Consider the following 14,211-nt stretch of genomic DNA (forward strand, 5'->3'; position numbering starts at 1 on the left):
TTGAAGTCGCAATCTTACAAGGATAAAGTTGTATATTTTGAAGAAAAAAATAGTCATGTATTTTGAGGGAAAAGTGATATATTTGATGAAAACATATACTGGCCTAAATTTTATTTTCAATACATATTTATACATTGGACAAAAAGTAAATTTTTGTCGGAAAAAGAAGTTGAAATCTTGTCAGTTTTTGACCCAAAATTTTTTGGTGTAAAATAGGTTGTATAGTTTTAATAAATAATATACACATACATTATAATTCAGAGAAAATAGTAATTAATGTGTATTTTTAGGAAAATATTTGAGATTTTTCAATGAAAATAATGTAATTTTGAGATTGAAAGGTTTTATATTTTTGAATGTAAAAGCATTGAAATATTTTGTAAGAAAGAAAAGTCTTAAGTTGAAAGTTAAAAAAAGTGCAATATTTCCAAGTAACATTTTTGCAAATTTTCCGGGAAAAAAAAGGTGTTTTCTATTTGGGGAAAAGTTTTATATTTTTGAAGAAAAAGTAACATTTTCAAGAGAAAAACATCTCATCACACAGTAACTTTTATGACGTGACATCAACTAACGATCTTTACATTTTGACTTTGACCTTGAAACATTTCTGAATTGTTGTCATGTGAAAACAACTTTGTGTTGGAAAATATTCGACAAATATAAAAACAGAAAATATGACTTTGTGCTTGCAACGTCAGCTTTACAGGTACCACGTCGGCCCTGCAGAACATGATAGTCCTTCTCTGACGTGTCGTTTTTTTTTTTTGGTTCAAATGTGGTGACAAATACAGAGGAAGAATGACAAGTCCTTCTCGTTTTTTCACAAGGCTCGACTGGACTTCCGTGACCCTCTCATGGTGTCGCTGGACTTTGGACTGGTCAACAAAGACCAAGGCCCGGCACTGGATGAAAGCCTGCCCACGTCCATTAACAAAACGGTGAGTTGTCGGGTCCAGATCTGGCAAATGTTTCCGGTACGTCAGCGATTTGTTGGCGCTTTTAATACCCTCATTTTCTTTTCTCAGACTCTGCTCCTCAAATGTTAGCATTTGGAACAGCCCAGAACCATCGTTTATCTCACAATAGTTTCAATACGTCTTCCCACACTCCCACACGCTAATTTAGAGGCTTTCCAAGCCAAACTGGTGGTGATGAGCGATGTGTCCAGATAACGAGACAGCGAGTATTCGCCTCATGATGTGAGAATTAAAACAAATCGGGCCTTCTCCTGTTATTGTTATGAAAAGGAAGCAACCAGGAAATCACCAGACGGAAGCTACAGTTGCTCGTCTGCTTAAATGTTATATTACAGTCTAGCGGTCAGTTTGTGTCGCTTGCTGTATCTTCGTACGCCGAGACTGGGAACAAACTGCACTGTGACCCATAAAACTCCGGAGGGGCTGAGAGAAGGGAAAGGAAATTAAGGTCATGCATGAGGAGCCTTTTGTTACTCAAGTGTACAAACAAACAGAAAACTTTATTTTTATTCTCTTTTCCCATTGCGCACTTCACGAGGAGCCGGTGTGCTGGGGACCACCCTCCAACACATTAGTTGTTCCCAAACGCCGATGGTTACACTTCTATTAAATGTAATTGAGGGGTTTATGAATGGAATATGTCTGGACTCTCAATGAAATCGGGTCAAGCCTCAAGCAGGTGTGGTCACATTCGAACAAAAATATTAATTTGCTTTCTTAAATAGTAATAAAATTGTATTAATTACCAGTACATGTAATTATAAAACAGAATAAAAAACAATTAAATTTGGCTGTAATAACAAATTAAACCTAAAAATAAATTAAATAAAAATCCCAGATTGGGCACAAAATAAAATGAATTGAAATTGAATTTTGAAAAAATTAAGTCGGCAGTAGAAGAACAATCAAATAGAATAAAATCAAATACAATTCATTTCAGCTCTTTTAATTTATTTATCCATTCATCTATCCATTTTCTTTCCTGCTTATCCTCACGAGGGTTGTTGGGAGTGCTGGAGCCTATCGCAGCTGTCAACGGGCAGGAGGCGATGTACACCCTGAACTGGTCGCCAGCCAATCGCTGGGCACATCGAGACAAACAGCCGCACTCGCAATCACACCTAGGGAGAATTTAGAGTGTCCAATTAATATGTTGCATGTTTTTGGGGTGGGGGAGGAAACCGGAGTGCCTGGAGAAAACCCACGCAGGCACGGGGAGAACATGCAAACTCCACACAGGTGGGGCGGGATCGAACCCAGGTCCTCAGAACCGTGAGTACAACCCTTTATCAGCTGAGATACCGTGCCGCCCACATCAATACAAAAATATTAATTTATATTGTTAAATAGTAATAAAATCGTATTAATTACCAATACATGTAATTATACAACAGAATAATAAAACATTTAATTTGGTTGTAATAACAAATCAAACCAAAAAATAAATTAAATAAAAATCACAGATTGGGCACAAAATGAAATGAATTTAAATTGAAATTAAAAAAAAAAACTCAGTCGGCAGTAGAACAACAATCAAATAGAATAAAATCAAATTCAATTTACCTGAGCTCTGTTAATTCATTCAAATAAATAATAAAATGGGATAGAATTGCATCTTATAGAATTGCACTTTGGGCGGCACGGTGGTACAGCTGATAAAGCATTGGCCTCACAGTTCTGAGGTCCTGGGTTCGATCCTGGTCCCGCCTCTGTGGAGTTTGCATGTTCTCCCCGAGCTTGCGTGGGTTTCCTCCGGGCACTCTGGTTTCTTCCCACATCCCAAAAACATGCAACATTAATTGGGCGCTCTAAATTGCCCCCCGCCCTGCCCTTTGACAACTGGGATAGGCTCCAGCACTCCCCGCGATCCTCGCGAGGGTAAGCAGTAAAGAAAATGGATGGATAGAATTGCAGCTACGTGCTTTAACAACAACAATAAACAGAAAATCATCATGTCTCTCTGAAGCACGTGGGGGAAATGTGTTCAATGAAACCGTGGTTGGAATTTTTGGCCTCAGTTCAAAAACGTAATTTGAAACATTATTGATGTGCTGCAGGTCAGCGCCTTAACATCACTCTCGTCTGTAATGCTCTAGCGCACGTGTTCAATATTTAAGCGTTGCTATTCTTGTAGATTCCCTTGGTAGACTGCGGCAACGACCAGCGGTGCATCGCTGACCTCTCCCTGCAAGCCGAGACCAGCGTGACAGGGTGAGCCAGCCCGCGCATAAAAACCACTTTAGAATTTGGAGTTCACCCACTTCAGTTTTACGACCTTCCGGCGCAAGGCTTCCCTCTTGTGGCCGATCGTCTGTAAGTTCAGGCTCTTCCTTTGCTCATCCTCCAGCTTGGTGATCCGAGCCAAGAAGGACAAACTGGACGTGAACATCCGGGTGAGAAACAGCAAAGACAACGCCTACAACACCAAAGTGGTCGTCAGCTTCACGCCAAACATCAACTACGTCAAAGTGGAGGTGAGACCTTTCAAGAGCTTTCTGACATACATGAAGTTTTTTTCTTTTTTTTTTTTTTTTTTAGTAAACATTGAACATTTGATATTTAACATTGTTTACCCCGGCCCGTTTTGGTCTTTATTATCAGGGCAAAATTCACTCAGACCACATGATAATCTCATAAAATAATATAATGTGACATAAAATAATCGTATGTGTATCAGGGAGTAGAGCTCGTGCACCTATGTCATAAATTCACGTCACGTGACTTTTGTTTACGTCGCCATATATTGCCAGTCGATTAAAGCATTGTTCAACGCTAAATCGGTTGGAGATGACATGAAAATATGTCTGAAAGGACGACGCCCAGAGTCTTGTCCGATACCGTGAGACATTTAGAAGGTGAAAAGAAACAAAGGTATGCGGAAAAATCAGATAAACTCGGCATATAGTCGATGTTTTTGCCAATAAGAAATTGGACTGTTAATTCGCTTCCGCTTGTCTTGGACAACCGGATTTTCACGTGGATCTGGTGAGTAAGTCATTGAGGTTTACACGGAAAAAAGTTTGAAAGCGTATAAAAGTCTGGACGCGTACAAATACTTCCTTTCATTCATTAAATATGACTGAAAAGAAAGACGACGGGTTGACGGCTCGTGAACACGGAAACGTGTTCGGCCACACGTTAACCTTTGCCGGAATCCATCAATCTTTTCAGCTAGTATTCAATACAAATACCAATGTTTAAATAAATGACACCTGGTTTTACACAAACTTGCATTCATTCACTATGATTGAAAGAAAAAAAAATAAGACGGAGTCGTCTCCATGGAACGTACACGGAAGCGATTGCGGCCACACTTAACCTCCGTAAACCTCTGCGACGGACAGTATTTTTTTTTTTTAACAAGCATTGTTCTCAAATGAGCCAACTTGGCATTATAAATACTTTTTGGTAATTTGAGATTGAGAAGAATAATTCCGACCTGAAATGAAGCGATCGTTACACGTATATTAGTCGGGCGCCATCCATCATGTTTAATCGCCGAAATCCATCGATCTTTTCTGGTCTTTCCAGCTGGTATTCCATCGAATGATCTCTTTGAATATCTGCCTCATCTGTTGTGACAACCAACAGCACAACAGGTCTCGGGTTTTGTATACATTCTGCTCCGGTTCAATGTCGAGCAGCTCTGTTTGACCGGCAATATGGCGCCGTGAAAACGGATAACGTCACGTGCACGAGCTCTAGTACGAGATGAAGTCGAGCAATGCGGAGGCGCTCACAGCAAGGAGAACGAGCATTCTTAATCTTTCACGGAAAGGTGGGAATAGTTTTAAATTGTGGGGGAAAAATAATTCTAATTATGATGAATATTAAAAAAATGCATTTCTGCCGTGGCGATTGACCTCGTTTTCCCTTTGGAACGTCAGCCGGACAAGGACTGCACTCTGAATCACACCAAAGTGGAATGTGCGGTGGGGTACCCCTTCCTGGGGACCAACATTGAGGTACCGACCGCTTGAAAACAAGCAAACGGCCATCGCCCTTGTCTCTATGCTTTTTGTTCTTCAAGACCTTTTGTGATGTCCTCAGGAAGCTTTCAAGGTAAAGTTCGAGGTGAACCCCAATCACATCCATCACAACATCCAGATCAACGTGACAGCCACAAGGTGAAGAAAATACCGCTCAATCACATTCAAATCGTACCGCGTTTATCCTCATATTGTGTGCGTTTGTGCGTTTTTTTTTTTTCTCCGCAGCGATAGCGAAGAGCTTGCCTCCACCCTGGGCGACAACACGGTGCACATCTCCATCCCCGTCAAGTACGAGGCCGGCATCGTGTTCACTGTGTGAGTACGCGTCAGACGCGCTCGCTTCTTAGTTGCCGCCGCTAAAGCCGGAAATCCTCTCCAAGCAACGCATTTAATTTCATTAACAGAGCTGTCAGTAAAATTTAACAGCAACAAATAAACTATTACATTAATTAAAAAAAAAAAGTCCAATCCAATAGAATAGAACTGAATTTATTGCATTGAGCAGTCATGTCAATGTAATATTGTAATTCCATGTGTGAGAAATTTATTCTATTAAATTAAATTAATATATCTAGTCTCTATATAAAATAAAATAAATCAAGGCTATGGCTGAAAATTCAGTTTCAAGTTTGTCAATATTAAAAAATTAATTTACTAGAAAACCAGAAAACCACGGATATTTTTAGGATTAAGTTGTTCAATTTTGAAGCATGAAAAATAAAACTGACAATTTTTTCTGGGTTTAAAATGCCAACTTGACATTTTTAAAAAACTAATATTTATTTATCCAAATAAATTCCAGGGGTTAGGGTTGCGCACTTTCACAAAAAAATGTAAAATTATAATTAAAATCCAGGTGTGGGCTCAAACTAATACAATGGCATGGAATAGAATAAACTCAATTGAATCTAACTAAATTAAATACCATTACTTTTATTTGATTCCTTGTCTGTAGTGTTTTAATTTTATTCAACTAAATGATGTACAGGCCCTAAATAAAATGAATCAAGGTTGGCTGAAAATTAAGTTCAATTATAATCTAAGCATGGGCTATAACAGCAAGAACATTAATTAAAATACAAATCCAGGTTTTGGCACCTTCGATTAAATTGTAGAATTTCAGGACTGGGCTCAAAAGTTCAGCACTTCAACCCCAAAAATTATACATATACACACAAATAATAATAATAACATTTAAAATATTTGAAGTCACTTTACTTTTGTCAGAAATGATATTGTTATCAAAGGCAACCTTGGCATCCAAATTTTGGACTACAAGTTGCGGTTGTAGCGTGGAGGGCGACACGCCGTATAGTTATGCTGTATGATGAGCGCTATAATTAATCATTAGTAACCAAATACTAATATGTATGCATTGTTGCCAGGCGTCCAGTGGACGAGCATGTGGTGGTGAAAGAGGGCGAGCAGTACTTGAGTGTGTTCAACGACACCCGCATGATCGGCGAGGAGCTCAACATAAGCTATACGGTAAGAATAAAATTTAAAAATGAAAAAAAAAAACACGAGTATCATTTTGAAGGTTCAAAATTCAACAAAAATCAGATACTCTATTTAAAAATTAAAAATTGTTACAATTGATAATTAATTTTCTCTACTTCTTATCATCATTAGAGTTAAAAAAAAGAAAATTAATTAATCTTATCACTGATTTTGAACATTCAGAAATATTTCACTATTTTGAAAATGGGAATTTTTCCATGTTTAAAGGAAAACCGACATAAATCTAAATACAGTTGTGCATTTTCATAGATTAAAATGTAAAATGTTCAAGTTTGGCAATATTAAAAAAATGATTGTCGAAAAAGTCTGAAAAGGGTGATGTTGTTCAATTTTCAAGTATGAAAAATAAAACTGACAATTTTTTCTGGGTTTAAAATGTAAACTTGACATTAAAAAAAATAATATTTCCAGAAAAATGAAAATAATTTTTTTTTTAGGGCTTAAGTTTAAAATGTTAAAATTAAAGATGTTATCATATATTAACTAAAAAAAATTTATTGGAGAAAGTTTTTAATCTGTACAATTTGCACTTGTTTTCAATGTTGTAAATACAATGTACCAAATCAAATGAACCTTAAAATACAACTTTGTTTAGTATTTCACTGCGTGCCTAATATCTAATTTTTTTTCTCCATGAATGAGCGTTATACAAAACAGATGAGGGGATATTGGTTGTATTTTCTCACGTGGCCTCTCCTGTTTGTGTCTCAGGTGGAGAAAGCAGGTGACACGGTGACTCCTCCCCTTGATCTGAAGGTGACCTATCCCGGGCTGTCACCTCGTAACAATTACCTGCTGTACCTGACTCACGTCATCACCAGCCCGCAGGCGAGCGCCGCCGCACCCGCACTTGTTTACACGAGCCGGAGAAGATCCGCGTTCCAATGGCCTTTTCTCCTCTTTGCAGATGCAATGTGACGCGGACGCTTTGATCAACCCTCTTAATCTCAACCCGAACATCGTAAAACCCAATCCAAACAGGGAAACGCTCAGCGTCTTTCTTCTGGTGGGTGGCCTATATATCCGCGTTGTGCGTTGTTGTGCGAATCCCCCGCCCGCCTCACGGGGTCTCTTTGAATTGCACCGCAGAGCTGCGACAACCTTCCGTGCGCCTCGTTCAAATGCTTCATCCCGGAGGCCAAAATCAGTCAGGTCAATGTCACCTTCAGAGTATGGAAGCCCACATTCATCAAGGTCGGTCCAAGATCACTGATTATTGTATTGTTTTATTATTAAAAAAAAAAAAAAAAAAAAAATATATATATATATATATATATATATATATATATATATATATATATATATATATATTGACCAGAAAGGATCTGTATGATTTTTGATCTCTTTTTTGGGGGGGGCGTGGGGTCTTCCAGGCAGACTTTTCCAGTCTGCACATGCTTGTGAACGCCACCCTGGAGAGCAGAAACACGGGTCTGTTTGTGCTGAGCACCGGTGACAGCACCAGAACTGTGAGTTGCCCGTTGCGTGTGTGTGTGTGTTTTGTTTATTCAATGCAATACAATATATAACATGTTTTGACCTCCCCCCCCCCCATCAGGTTAAGATCCAAGTCTCCAAGGAGAGCTCAGGGGGGATCCCAATATGGATCATCATCATCAGCATCCTTATAGGTCTTCTCATTTTAGCACTAGTCATCTTCGCTCTGTGGAAGGTAATAACAGAATTAAGGATAACAGTACTCCAGTTCGGGTAAATCTTATTTACATCAAGAATAGTAATGGTAAATACTTATTTTTATTTTTTAAAAAAATAGAATAACTTGGGCGGCACAGTGGGCTCGGCTGGTCAAGGGTCAGTTCTGAGGACCCGGGTTCAATCCCGGACCCGCTTGTGTGGAGTTTGCATGTTCTCCCCGTGCCTGCGTGGGTTTTCTCCGGTTTCCTCCCACATCCCAAAAACATGCAACATTAATTGGACACTCTAAATTGGCCCTAGTTGTGATGTGTCCTGCGATTGACCGGCAACCAGTTGTAACATTGCCACCTGCCGGTTGACAGCCGGGATAGTCTCCGGCGCTCCCCGCGACCCTTGTGAGGATAAGCGTCAAAGAAAATGGATGGATGGATGGATGGATGGATGGATGGAGTATATCTGGAATAGTAATGGGAAATCCTTAAAAAAAGTAGAATAACTTGGAAAAGGCCATCCTGGGCATTTCTCAACCAAATGATCTTGCAAACCTGATAAGAAGACATGAAAGATTACAAAAAATATTTTGTAAAACTTAATGCCATTCGAACTCTGAACATTTTTTTTCATAAGAAAAATTGCTACACAACAGTACAACATTATAGTTTTTAACTACACAGTAATAACATTTCCGCATCACAGGCGCAAAAACATGAGTGTACCTAATGAATTGGCTCTTATGGCAGCTGGCAAAGCATCCTAATGGTGCATTACCGCCACCAAGGCATTTTTATTATCTTTACACCGCAAAAATATGAATATGAATTGATGGCGCTTTGATGCTGTGAAGTGGGCTGTGCCAGTTCTGCTGTAAGCTAGCACGAATCTTTGCGTTCGACGAAAAAAAGTCCCCGAATCAACACCTTTCCATTTCCTCGTGTTCAATTTCACCACGTTTCATAAAAGAGTAGACAAGGAGCCTTATATTGCTCAATTCATCCTTTCATTTTTTTTCTTTTTTTGGCAATTTCCATCTGTAATTGTCGTTGTCTTCTCCCGCAGATGGGCTTCTTCAAGCGAAAATCCCCAGAGTTGTCCAAGGAGGAAATGATGGATTGAGGGCTTACACGCACACAGGAAGTGAGCACCGCTTATGGAGTCACTTAAAAAAAAAAAAAAAAAAGAAAAGAAAACTGAGCGTGTGACGACACACGAAGACTACCTTGGAGTACAAAAAGCCATTTCACGGAGCGGGGCGAAGTCCATGTTTGCGTCGGAACTGTTATGCACTTCAATTGAAAAAAAAAAAAAAAAAAGCACTTTTTTATGCTACGACCATCCAAAGTTGCCTCATCACCGCGCCAGGCGGGCTGTACGGACGGACTCTCTTTGGCAGGGATGGGGCGCCTTTTTCTTATTTCAGTTTCCGTAAAGCGTCGAATGATTTATCGGGCTCTTGGAATGGACCTTTCCGACGTGTCAATCACTCGTACAATAACAGCCAGTCAGATAGCCGCATTGTTTTAACCCCTGGCTTGCCACGCCCTTCTTGCCATAATGTCCCACAGGCAATGCTGGTTGCCAGTAGCGTGCGCTTGGAAAAGTTAATGTTAACATTTCGCTGTAACTCTGGCATATCCTTGCGTGAAATAGTTGAGACCTCTCCGTAGAACTCTCTTGGACAAGTGTGATGCATTTGGCAAAAAAAATATATATACTGTACCCCAATATTATCTGGAATATGCGATAGAGAATCGAATTCAAACATGTTCTGTTCAATCGCCATTTTGGAAGCTTGTGGGACGTGGCTAAGGGGGCGGAGCTTAAGGTTGCCATCGGAAAGGTCCATCGCTGTTTAGTGTCTTTCACCTGATAAAATTGATCGTCTCTTGGGGGTGTCAATTTTGGGACGCGTGTGTATCCTCTTGATAATTGACATATTTTAGGGGTCCCAGGCATTGCCTCTAAAACCTCACTCATCGGTGTGTCCCCCAAAATTTGAAAACAAAATAGTCCACGTTCCCAGTCTCACAGATACATATGAAATATGGTGAATATGTCTCCCGTGAGGCGGCACGGTGGATCATCTGGAAAGCATTGGCCTCACAGTTCTGAGGTCCCGGGTTCAATCCCAGACACGCCTGTGTGGAGTTTGCATGTTCTCCTCGCGCCTGTGTGGGTTTTCCCGGGACACTCCGATTTCCTGCCACATCCCAAAAACATGCAACATTAATTGGACACTCTAAATTGTCCCTAGGTGTGATTGCGAGTGCGGCTGTTTGTTTCGATGTGCCCTGCGATTGGCTGGCAACCAGTTCAGGGTGTACCCCACGTCCTGCCCGTTGACAGCTGGGATAGGCTCCAGCATTCCCTGCGACCCTCGTGAGGATAAGCGGCTAAGAAAATGGATGTATGATTGGATGGATGGATGTCTCCCGTGATAGGATCCATAAAAAGGTCTCAAGGACCCATGCGTGGAATAGAACCGGATGTAACCCACATTCGGTGAATTCCATTAAAAGGGTCGTAATTTCACCCATTAATATGAAATTAGGGGAACGACTTAATAATCATAACAGGAATGCCAAAAAAGAAAAAAAACTCACAGATACATGACGAAATTGAACATTTTTTTAAAGGTGAAAGATGGAAAATTATCGCACATAACAGGAAATTGGCAGGACAAGGACCCATGCCTCGAATCGAACAGCAAATTGGCCATTTTGGGGGAATTCTATGAAAAAAATTCAAAGAAATTGAGAGAGGAAAAAAAAAATAGCCCCTCACATTAGTTTGACCGGGGAACATGAAATTTGATTGACGGGTCTGTTTTCACATGAAGCACGAAAAGGTGTCAAGGGACCGCGCGTGAAATGGAACAGGAAGTCCGCCTTTCTGGGCGAATGTTTTGAAAAAGGCGCCCCAGAGAGTTCCGAAAAACTAGACCCTGACGGCAGTTTTAGCAGTCAAGATGAAAATAAGTGGATATGTCGATAGCGGGAGACATAAAGAAGGTCTCAAGGACCCGTACCCAAAAGTGAACAGGAAGTCAGCCGTTTTGGTTTAAAATCAGCGACTCTGGACCGGGATTCTCATCGCACCTATGAGAGAATTGGCCCCGAAAGGCTGCTTCAAGCCCGAACTTTTATTTCCAGCGTGGGACCTCGCGGCTTTTTTTAAAAAGAGGACACGAGGACCCGTCCGTGGCTGTCCACAACTTTAATGAAATATTCTCCTCAATGGTGCGTTAAATGTCTTCTTCTGCGTTGGCCGCAGAGACACTGTATGTATATTTGAACATTTTCCACCATGCTACTAGCGTCACGGCACATTTCATCACATTTTTAAACACCCCACCAACCCGCTAAATTTGTGTCCATTTTACGTGTTGTTTTTGTTTAATCGCATAACTGTACTGTAAATATCACAAACTTTAAGATTCAAAATGTACATAAATGTATCTTTTTTTTGGGCTGTTGTTGCTGCAATAATACATGTATATTTAAGAGATGTCCCCCACAAGCCTTATGTTTTTATACTCAGGTTTTACGACGTATATAATAACGTAGATACTAATTAGAAGTAGATGACGGCTTTATGTATGTATGAAATGTGGATTTCTGTTGATGGGGAAGTAAAAACAGCGGAACCTCTGAAATGTATTTGCAATTTGGCGCTAATCGTTAAACGTGCAGGGGAAAAAAAAGATTTTTATTCATGGAGGCAACGCTTCATACAGGGCTACACTGTGTGTATGTGGCGTATTGAATCTGCATGCAAGAAATCTTAATGCAGCTCTGCTTACCATTTGGCTTGGACATAAAGCTTCTGAGGGAACGGTGGATCAGATGGTTGGCCTCACAGTTCTGAGGACCCGGGTTCGATCACAGCCTCACCAGTGTGGAGTTTTCATGTTCTCGTGGATTTTCTCCGGGCTCTCCGGTTTCCTCCCACATCCCAAAAACGTGCAACATTAATTGGACACTCTAAATTGCCCATAGGTGTGATTGTGAGTGCTGCTCTTTGTCTCTATGTGCCCTGCGATTGGCTGGCAAGCAGTTCAGGGCGTACCCCGCCTCCTGCCTGTTAACAGCTGGGATAGGCTCCAGCACTCCCCGCGACCCTCGTGAGGATAAGTGGCAAAGAAAATGGATGGATGGATAAACCTTGTGAGAATAAGCGGTACGCAAAATGAATAGATAAGAGCAAGGGAGCATATGAGTATTTTAGTTTGGTCAATTTTAACCGTTAGGTGTCACTGATAGTGTAGTGGTACACACGCCTGCTTTTGGTACGGGCAGCGTGGGATCGATTCCCGCTCATCTGCCCTGCGACTGACTGGCGACCAGTTCAGGGTGTAGTCCGCCTTTCGCTAGAAGCTAGCTAGGATAGGCTCCAGCTTTCCTGCAACTGTTGTGAGGATAAGCAGCTCGGATGATGACACATGACAACTTTAACCATTAACTGTAAAGAATGTCTATTTCACACCCCCCCCCAAAAAAAAAAAAAAAAAAAAAAAACAAAGTAGAACGACTTGTGCTGTGAATAAACAAAATAATAAATAAAATACACACCTATTTTTCATTAGCTGGTCTACATAACTGTTTTGTTTTTATTAACTAACATTTTCTTTTCTATGGTTATCATCATACTTGTTCTTTTTTTTTCAATCCATTGTGCACCTCTGTTGCCCCAAGAAAAAAAAACATAAAAAGCCCAAGAAAAAAGTATTAAATATTTGTGAGAGTTGTTGATATGATACTTAATGATAATTTTAAACTTTTGACGCATGTTTCTCCAGAAAATATCAATTTAACTATAAATTTGACCTCTTTGGAGGTTCCGCTGTTATCATTTGTTTGTATGGTTTTTGGGGTGTTTGTTTCCACTCTTTTCACCGCTTTAATATTTTTTTTTTTAAATTCTAAAACTGTTCCAAGCATGATCAGCCAGTGTGACAACACCCTCCGCATTTACTTGCTTCTTTTAAGCACAACTTGTTTGTACAAAAGATCTTTTTTTTGGGGGGGGGGGGAGTTTTATGTCCGTTTTCACCATAGTAGATAGACTAAATGTGGTCTGGAATCACTTTTTTTTCATTTTTATTTTAGAAGAGCTGAAAGCAAAACGACCGACACTGCTGTGAAGTCTTCAATGAGATGATGCACTGGTTTGTTTTGTCGAGCTGCGTCACTTCCTGGTCGGCGCAAACAAACAGAATGAATGCTCTGTATAAAATAAAAGCTTTTTTTTTTTCGTTTTGTTTTGTTTTGTTTTAACTCGAGTGTTAATTGCATATTTTAACAGATGTAGCACATTATATATTTGTAAAAGAAGAACGTTTGATACAGCGCTTTTATTAGAAAGTCTAAGTGTATGCAGATTTTGTAAATTCACAACATATGTACGATGTTCTTTGTCACATATTTTAATTTTTTTGTTCATTGTCTGTATTACATTACGCATATGCATATTTCCCCAAAAATTTCCATCTATTTTCAAATTTAACATTTTAAAGCTTTTTTTCCCATTTTGTTTACATTTTTTTTTCAAATAAATTAAAGTATTTGCCTTCACAACTTTTAAACTGCTGATTACTGTAGTTTGTATATGTTATCAGTTTTTGTGAAAAGTCCCACCCACTCACAATTATCTTCCGATCAACTCAACAGCATTTTGCTTACTTATTTTGCCATATAAATTCAGGAAAACATTTTTAATTACTCAACAAATTAAAACATATTACCAAATAAATGCATGAGAAGGTCTATCTTTGTTAAAAGTTAAAGTTGCAATATTAAAAGGAGTCTTGGTGAAAAACATTCATCTTTGGAAGAAAAATAATTGCAGCAACAATGTATTCAAGTTTAAACATATTAGTATTGTATGTTTATTTAAATAAAAATATTTTATAAAAATATACACCCAACTAAATGAATACACCAATAATTCGATGTTATTAAATTACAAATTCAATTTAGTAAAAAGTTCTCAAAAAATGCAGTACTCACAGCATTTAAATTACAGTGTTTTTAAAGTGTGAAGCATGACTTTTTTTTAGTATAAAAATG

At 39.3% G+C, this 14,211-nt stretch overlaps 1 protein-coding gene across 2 annotated transcripts in view; it reads left to right on the forward strand.

Annotated features, from left to right (window-relative positions):
* Positions 1 to 13,732, forward strand: part of itga1 (integrin, alpha 1) — a 56,359-nt gene extending 42,627 nt beyond the window's left edge. For both annotated transcript variants that reach the window (XM_061801454.1, XM_061801456.1), the window contains 13 exons: positions 828 to 938; positions 3,112 to 3,188; positions 3,325 to 3,451; positions 4,865 to 4,942; positions 5,028 to 5,104; positions 5,195 to 5,284; positions 6,355 to 6,457; positions 7,202 to 7,318; positions 7,398 to 7,496; positions 7,580 to 7,684; positions 7,864 to 7,959; positions 8,049 to 8,162; positions 9,203 to 13,732. In XM_061801454.1, the coding sequence (XP_061657438.1) occupies positions 828 to 938; positions 3,112 to 3,188; positions 3,325 to 3,451; positions 4,865 to 4,942; positions 5,028 to 5,104; positions 5,195 to 5,284; positions 6,355 to 6,457; positions 7,202 to 7,318; positions 7,398 to 7,496; positions 7,580 to 7,684; positions 7,864 to 7,959; positions 8,049 to 8,162; positions 9,203 to 9,259 (1,251 nt within the window). In that variant the 3' untranslated portion in view covers positions 9,260 to 13,732. The remainder of the gene's footprint in view (positions 1 to 827; positions 939 to 3,111; positions 3,189 to 3,324; positions 3,452 to 4,864; positions 4,943 to 5,027; positions 5,105 to 5,194; positions 5,285 to 6,354; positions 6,458 to 7,201; positions 7,319 to 7,397; positions 7,497 to 7,579; positions 7,685 to 7,863; positions 7,960 to 8,048; positions 8,163 to 9,202) is intronic.
* Positions 13,733 to 14,211: the final 479 nt, after the last annotated feature.

Source organism: Syngnathoides biaculeatus, chromosome 17 (genome assembly GCF_019802595.1).
Source record: "Syngnathoides biaculeatus isolate LvHL_M chromosome 17, ASM1980259v1, whole genome shotgun sequence".
In the NCBI taxonomy this organism is placed as follows: domain Eukaryota; kingdom Metazoa; phylum Chordata; class Actinopteri; order Syngnathiformes; family Syngnathidae; genus Syngnathoides; species Syngnathoides biaculeatus.